The sequence below is a fragment of the Nymphaea colorata genome, chromosome 7, assembly GCF_008831285.2.
Source record: "Nymphaea colorata isolate Beijing-Zhang1983 chromosome 7, ASM883128v2, whole genome shotgun sequence".
In the NCBI taxonomy this organism is placed as follows: domain Eukaryota; kingdom Viridiplantae; phylum Streptophyta; class Magnoliopsida; order Nymphaeales; family Nymphaeaceae; genus Nymphaea; species Nymphaea colorata.
This window is the reverse complement of record NC_045144.1, coordinates 19,637,736-19,646,109: the sequence shown is the minus strand read 5'-3', so window position 1 is coordinate 19,646,109 and position 8,374 is coordinate 19,637,736. Positions and strand designations below refer to the sequence as shown.

Genomic DNA, 8,374 nt, shown 5'->3' with positions numbered 1-8,374 from the left:
AAACTTGTGATCTTTTTCAACTTGAAGTCTTAAATTCAACAATTCAACCCCTCGGAACCAGTGGCTGAGCCAGAAATTTTGGGATGAACAACACTAATTCATAAGCTTTCATACTTTAAAGGGCAGTAACATATATAAATCAAAAAGTATTTGAAGGCCTTTATATGAAAACAAAGAAAATTTGTGGGGCTGGTGCGGGCAACTGCCCACTTGTGGGGGCTGGTGCGGGCAACTGCCCACACCTGCCAACATGTGGCTCTGCCTCTGCTTAGACACGTGATCTATGGAACTTTTGTTGGAAATAATTAGCAGATGTTTGATAGACAGGAAGATCAGCTAGGGCACATCCTAGTGAATCTATCCAAGGTGTATAGAACAGAGGAAAAAGAAGTCCAACCCCTTGATTTTGATAGTACCTACACACATTTTGAGCACAAAGCAGTGGCCTAGCTGGGTGTAGGATTAGGCGGGCAGTTGCCCACACATACCCACTTGATTTATTTTATTTACATATTAGTTCCTCCACACAATTTAGATAATTATCATGCAATGGTGCCCCCTCAAATTTACAATTTCTTGCATTAGTGCCCATCGGAAACAATCGTTTGGCTGCGCCATTGGCATGTATAGGTGATTAATGTTCACTATTGTAATATAGTTAGATCACCTTTACCGACGTTTTCTGGCCGTCGGTAATATACTTCTTTTTTGTCCTACATGCTTGATTGCCTCTTTGTACTTCAAGCATAGCCTCCAAGCCCTCAAAAAAGCCCTTAAGAACAAATTTGTCATGATAAATTTAAAATATAAACAGTACTAGATACATAAATTTGAAAACTTTTTGTTTGTAACTTGTTTTAGACGTACTTGAGCAATTGAGATATTAGAATGGGGTCCTAGAATGTAAGGGCCTAGATCGTTAAGGCCTAGATCTCATTGACCACTGGACTTGATGAATCCCAATCTATTCATTGACATGTTTGCAACTAAAAAAAAGATGTAAACAAGGACACAAGATATGATTGGACATAAATATATATGTCCATAGTATGAATTAGATAAGGTTGAGACGATGTGTATAGTCTGCAGACCTACCAATGACCCGAATTATATATGAACTAATTAATGAGATCTTGTAATGAAATTTAGACAACTATATATCAATCAGATTCAGATTTTGTATGCCGTTCCACAGCCAAATGTGAATCTAAGTCCTATATCCAGTAAGGACCCAATAAAAATTTGATCCCAGTTGTCATGATCTAGCCACTTGGTTCGGGCTCCTGGTTTAGTGGACCCCAATCCGCCTCTTAGCTACTTCGGTTCTTCTCAAAATGGTTAGGAACTATGATAACTAATTACTTAACAACCTCATTTATAAGTTCTTCAAAATTTTTTACTAAGTTAAATTCGACAAAAGGCTGGATCTAACCCTAATAAGAGCCATTTATATCCCTACCCAAATGATTAAATGTGATTTTTCTTGTAATCATCAGACCAATAGTAAAGATTTGGAGGCTAATCACGTCATCCGATTGATAAAATTAGTAGGACCGTTCCATGCACTGCCCGGCAAACCTATACCACAAACAAAACCTTGCCCAAGTGCAGGAGTTGCAAGATTAAGTGCTTCAAGCTTCCAAAAGCATGAAAATAATTAACTTTTTTAGAAGACAACTAAGTACATCCGGGCACATAATGTATGACATATATTCTCAGTTCATATGCCAACAAATAATAGTGCATATTCATGCACAATCCCCTTGTTTAATCCTCTCTCTCTCTCTCTCTCTTTCTCTCTCTCTCTCTCTACCCTATAGAACAATCTCTCTCAGTCTACCCAATGGAGGAATGATCAAGTTTAAGGGGTGTTTCTCACACGTGCATGAAGCATAATGCGTGTGAAAAGACTCAATATTGCATAGGGAATGGCCACTGGCGGAGTCATCTTCTCTCTCTACCCTCCTGTTGAAACACATGATTTGATGCTGACAAGGGCGACTCCAGCACCATTCTTTGGAGCCTTCTCTGTGTTGTCTCTCCTCGCTTAGCTTCTTCCTCCTCATTCCACCACCATCTTCCCCACACCCTCCCCTTATTAGCCTACCCCTCCTCTGCACCCCCTAGCTTTCCAAAGGCCTAGTCCCTCTCTCTCCCCTTCATAGCACGTTCCATTGCCTCCCTCCATTGCTACCAACTTCTGTTACCTCCCTCTCCTCCTCTTATTCCTGCTCCCCACTTCTCCTCCGATCTTTATTCTGTGACCTGAGAAAGAAGAGCAGAGCTCAATGAGGGTAAGTGGGTCATCATTCTGTTCGGATGGTGATCAGATCGCCCCTGATTGCAGTAGTTTATTCAATTGTTTCCTCTTTCTCTTTCTTTCCCTTTTTCTTGAAGAAAGCAAATAGAGAACAATGTGATTCTCTTGGTCTTTTTGGTTGATGGATGATGAAGCTTCCCGCGTTTCTTCTGTTGTTGAACAGATACTCGGTTGGATGCACCGCAAACTCCGGCAGAATAATGCAGACCCTCTCAAGGATTTCAATATTGGTACTCTCTCTCTCTCTCTCTCTCTCTTAGTAGAATACGAGGTCTTCTCATTGAATTGAGCACATTCAAAGCTTTCAGCAATGGTGGTTTTTTTTTTTTCTTTGTTTTGTATTGAAATTTGCCTTGACATCATATTGGCTCTTGGAAGCTTTGTTATCAATTCAAGATGTTGGTTACCGTGAATTCAACACTTCTCACTCTGTCTCTCTGTCTTTCTCTCTCATGTGTGTGTGTGTGTTCCGATTGAGGGAAACACTTTCAACATCAAATTAAAAATTGTTCTCATCTTTGAGGAAGGTAGAAGGTCAATTCTCTGTGTTCATCTCTCCTTATATATATATATATATATACAAGCGCACGCTCCCAAACAACCACAGTTTGTGCTTATTATATACGTGTACCAATTAGCATTTGGTATCAAGCAAGGTTATTAGTATGCCAAAATCTTACCTACTTAATTTTGTTCTTAATAACTTGTACAGGCCGTGCTTCTCTAGATGAGTGCAAGCCGCAGTTTACAAGAGCCGGAAGCATCCAAAAGGATCACTACGCTCTCTATCTGAAGCCATTCCCCGGCCTCGGCCTGGACGACGGTATCAACAATAACAAGGAGGAGGAAGAAGAGAGCCTGTCCGACATCTTCACCCATCTGCACCATGGTCTTCTAGCCATCGGCACACTCGGCGCGGACCCGGTCGAGCCCATCCCGGCCCTCGAGAAAGAGACCGGTCACCAGGCCCCACACGGCCTAGATGCCACCGGTCACCTGGAAAAGGTTGCGGAGGAAGAGGCCAACGAGGACGCCCAGTCTGGTGGCTGCCATGTGGATGCCAAGCCAGTCGGTCCAGCCCTGGCTGAGCCAGCTGCACACCAGACCAACCTCCAGGTCGATGCATGTGGGCATCAGGCCGAGTACTCGGACAAGGCTCCCGCGGCCAAGAAGGAGCACAGGGTGTCCCTCGGCGAGCTGTTCTCTAAGACCAAGACGGCCGACGATGGCGAGCATGCCGACGGCAAGGCCGGGAGGGCCGACGGCGCCAAGGCCGTCCACCTGGTGAAGAAGATCCTGAAACGGAAAACTGGGACCGGGAAGAACTCCGGGCCAAATGAAGCTGTTGGTGCTGAAAACAAGATCCACAAAGTAAGCTCTTCTTCTTCTTGTTTTTTCCTTCTAGCTTCCTTTTTCTGCAGCTTACCTGCGCGGTGGGCCATGCATCCGAGCATGGATGCAATTTGGCTATATATATATATATATATATATATATATATATATATATATATATATATATATATATATATATAGGAAGAGAGAGAGAGAGAGAGTTCACGAGCTTGCCCATCTTTGGACGGACAACTCAATACAGCATGCTGCATAAAATAATATTAAAGAGAAGTGATGCCCTGCGGGTATGGATGGCAGTACGGCCTTTGTCCGCTTCCTCTTTCTTGGTTGGGATACTTTTAATAGATGTATTGAAATAAGCCATCTCTATATGTTGCTAAATGACTATTGTTTTATTTTGTGTTAGTTAAAAATTGTTTTGCGATGATCACTTGCTTTGCATAGTTTTGTGTGATAGAAAACACTTTTGTGATGGTTTTTAATAATGCAAAATAAAAAATAATTATTCAACCATAGAAATAGCATACTGATTTCAGTTTCTTATATATATATATATATATATATATATATATATATATATATATAGAGAGAGAGAGAGAGAGAGAGAAAGAGAGAGAGAGAGAAGCTGAAATTCTTTGACTAGCTACATGTATAGAAGTGAGGGAATAATTACGTTGGTCATCGAGAGTCACCCAACCATTTAATATTAGTCGTTCATCTCTGAAACCGATGAATGGTTAAGAAAAAAACAATGAAAAAAATGTGAACCTGATATGGAAATTTCAATAACTATTTTGTTTTGTTTTCTATTAACCACTTATCATGTTCGATCAAGCAATTTTGATTAGACGATTGGGTGACTCTCAAAAGCTAGAGTCCCCATTTAATTTTCTTATATGTGCGAGAGAGAGAAAGGAAATCTGAAATCCTTTGGCAGGTTATATGTTCCACCTCTCATACATGCTGCCCCATACTTACCAGGTTGTATGTTTGAGAGGTCCGAGCATCCGAACAACCGGCTATGTATAGCCTCCTATCAAAACTTATTTACAGTTTACTGCATGTTAAATAATTTTTATAAAGTCAAAGCTCATTCAGTTTGTCAAAATTAATTTTACACGAGGCATGCAACCAATTGCTGATAATTTTTTTGTATGTGAATGAAGAGAGATGAACTGTTTTCAAAATGTCTCGAGAAAACTAGTTTTTATTGAGGAACGAATATAAAAGAAAGATCTATATTTTCAATTTATTTTACAATACTAAATAAGAAAACTTCAAGTTCATAGCAGTGCCTATTCATCATACACAAGAAAAAAGAGATGGTCAATGAATTTTTTTAAAGTCCATGAAAATTTATACGATGCAATATCTTAGTTTGAAGTTAGGGATTACCATTAATGAGGCGTTTGGTAATGATCTCTGCAGCTGTTTCACATGTTCAACCGGAAAGTTCATCCATCTGAATGTTGTCCAACCACTGTGAAGAAGTGTAGCAAGGAAGACATCAAGCACATGAAGGACAGCGATATACTGGATGATAAGGATACGTTCATACACGTCGATCCGGTCACCGGAAAAGGCAAAATCCGGCAATACAAGGGACAGCCAAATCCCCCTGATTTCGCTCTCTGTAGCAGTGACTCCAATGGAAACAGAGAATATTGGATCAAAACAGACGCAGATTGTAAGTACATATATATTCAGTAAAAAATTCTTATTCTTTTCTTTGGGAATTCATTTGTTTTTGGATCCTTTTTCTCGTATATTAGATGAGAAATTTGTACTTCCATGGAAATTATGAACATTTGAGTTTCTTAATTTTTTGTCTTTCTTACCAAAGGTATTCATAAAAAATTTAAATAGTTACTAAAATGTTAAGAGAGACCTCAAGTTTTGTAGAAAATGTTAACAAACTTTATTTGTGAAAATAATAAAAATGCTACAAAAGACGATAGTTTAACTTTGGCATCCTTGCTTCAAGCGGCATGGCGCAACCACTGGTAAGGTGGTTTATGTGTAAGGGGTTCAAGGTTTGAATCCTGTAGCCGTTGTCACATTCGAGTGCATTATTACTCTGCATTGCAAACAATGTTAAGCGCAACATTCAAGTTGCAGGGTGTTCCGTAAGTCTACCCAAGTCTTGAAACAAGCCAAAACCTTGGAGACATAAGGGTATGGCCTCGAAGGTTTTACATGGAAGGCAGTTTCTGCTAAAATAAAAAAATAATAACAATTGGCATCCTTTTTCTTCATTAGTTTGTTTTTTTTTTCGATTTATATTTAGTAGATATTTATTCTATATCATTTTAGTTGTCCCTGTTTTCAATTTATGGACATGATTGAGTGGTGATTAAAATAACATTTCTAATGGTTTTTGCTTTGTGATTCATTGTTGGTATTGTGTAGATCTTGTGTTGGAGCTCTAAGAGGACAAGGAAGATGAATGAATGTTGCAGAGTTTGGTGATGAATATATATATGAAGAACTAATTAGTTGATGAAGTATCGATTATGCGATTGCATGCGTTTGCTGCCTGTCCCTATCTGTGTGTGTGTGTGTGTGCCAGTGTGTGGTTTTGGGTTTTTCAGCAATGACTACAGAGATTTGTCAATGACAGTCATCTATGCTGTTATGGAATGATCTAAATATAGTTAATTGTTGCTATATCTCTCTCTCTCATTCTCCCCCTTAAATGGTGCTGTTTACTTTATCTAATGGTTGTTTTAGGTTTTATTAATTTACATGTATCAATGAATGTAAAAATACCCAAATTAAATCTATAGGTTTAAAAAAATTACAAAAACCTAATGGATTAATAGGATTTCACATGAGCTTTATAATTCACGGAAAGTAGCTTCCTCATATAATTATATAATCCTGTCCAGATATGGTAAGGTTCTCTCATATAATTATATAATCCTGTGCATCGACCATTTGGCATCTTCCTTTTAGTTTCTTCTTCTTTTCACCAGAAAAGGGAACGAGCCTTCTTCTTGGTCTTGTTAAAGGCGAAAGAGGGCTTGCCCTTCTTCTTCCTGTTAAAAAGGGGCACGCTTCTTCTTCTTCTTAAGGCAAAAATGGGCACCAGTGCGCCCCCTCCTCCTCCTTAAAGCATTCTTCTTCTTTCTGGCCTTTTTTAAGAAGAAGAAGAAAGGACAGTGGTGGATTCTAATGGAAGACCGGATGTGGTGAATGATAGAGAACGAGGGGAATGATGGGACACGAGCTCTCTCTTCTTTCGATATAGTCTTTTAACTTTTTTTTTTTGCTGTTCTTGCAAAAAAAGTTATTTTTTTATATTTACCAAGAGCATTTTTCGTCATTAACTGACACGAAAAAAACTATACACTGGCAAAAAAATTGTATTAGACATACAAAAATTTTGAAAAATGATATTTTGGCTCTTGTCAAAATTTAGAAACTTTAAATTGGCCTCTTCATAAACAATTTCTAGCTCCACCCCTAATTATCTTTTCAAAAAAACATATGAGAAATAAGTATGTCTTAATGCTTAAAAACTAGACCCATCTAAGAGAATAATCTTGGCCATTACTTTAGTCCAGATGAACAGTTGGGAGAAAAGAAAAAAAGGTATGGCATTTTAATCATTTACTATTAATTCATATTTTTTTTTAGCACTGTCGTGTTTGGCACCTACGGGCATGTTGCTCTCTTTCTTATTAGTTTAATGGTATATATATATATGATAGAAGATCGAATGGTGACTCTAGTTTTTTAGACTCACCTAGCCATGTAATCAGTACCATTCGATAAAACATAACGTACTGTTAAGAAAAAAACAAGGGAAAAAGTTATGTATATTTTTGTTATCTAATATTAACTTACATTTTTTTTTCTCTCAATCATCCGCTTCATATGAACATCATCCGTTTCATATGAACAGTTTTAATTAGATGGTTGGGTGACTCTACAATCATCATTCACTCACATTTAGTATGTATTTTTGTATTAGTATGTATTTTTGTATGTATGTGTGTGCGTGCATGTACATGAGCGGGCCAAAACAGCATGCTGTCCAGTTCACTAATTAGCCCAAAACTAAGCGAATGTCTGAGACACAATTATAGCTACACTAACCTTTATTTCAAGCAATTACGGCTTTCCATACTTTAAAAATCTTAAGTGGGTCACGAATTTATCATTCCCCATGAACTTATCCGTATGTCCATAATATACACTTGACTCCAATCATATCCAAACATGGGTCAGACAAGTGCTAATAATTTCTGAAAAATTCGTCAACTTGGGACATGACTGGTCAAATATGATACAGTATAAAACATATCTTCCAAGGGCTATTAAATATTAGTATCCGTGCTTTTGTCTAATTGCATTCTCTCAATCACATCAAATTAATGTCTACCTTTAACATTTGTAATTCTCAAATACTTTATATTAATTTCTAGTGTTTATTTGCCTCTAAGGTTTGAGTTTCCAGTATCGGATTAGAGTTCTTAATGAAAAGGTTTTTGAGTCCCGTAAATCATTTGCCGACACCAACTTGGTTACCTTTGTTTGCATGTCTGGATAATTTGTCTGAGGCGTCTGCACAATGGATAATTTCTCCGAGAAAACGAAGATTAATCATTTTAGTCATCTAGCTACTAGCCTTTCTTACCAATTTTTCTTTTTAAATTTTCCCTCAACCATCTATTTTGAAAATATCAAACCAAGATG

At 38.0% G+C, this 8,374-nt stretch overlaps 1 protein-coding gene across 1 annotated transcript; it reads left to right on the top strand.

The window, feature by feature from the left end:
* Nucleotides 1-2,015: 2,015 nt before the first annotated feature.
* LOC116257814 (protein LAZY 1) lies at nucleotides 2,016-6,342 on the top strand. The gene is made up of 5 exons (XM_031634808.2): nucleotides 2,016-2,294; nucleotides 2,484-2,550; nucleotides 3,033-3,691; nucleotides 5,102-5,360; nucleotides 6,083-6,342. Exons 1-5 carry the CDS (start codon nucleotides 2,289-2,291, stop codon nucleotides 6,100-6,102), a joined length of 1,011 nt encoding a protein of 336 aa, XP_031490668.1. The 5' UTR covers nucleotides 2,016-2,288; the 3' UTR covers nucleotides 6,103-6,342.
* Nucleotides 6,343-8,374: the final 2,032 nt, after the last annotated feature.

Excerpts from the sequence above, each read along its gene's own strand:
- LOC116257814 (XM_031634808.2), top strand. Across the intron at positions 3,692-5,101 it reads CTGAAAACAAGATCCACAAA|CTGTTTCACATGTTCAACCG; the intron begins GTAAGCTCTTCT and ends TGATCTCTGCAG. Across the intron at positions 5,361-6,082 it reads GATCAAAACAGACGCAGATT|ATCTTGTGTTGGAGCTCTAA; the intron begins GTAAGTACATAT and ends GGTATTGTGTAG.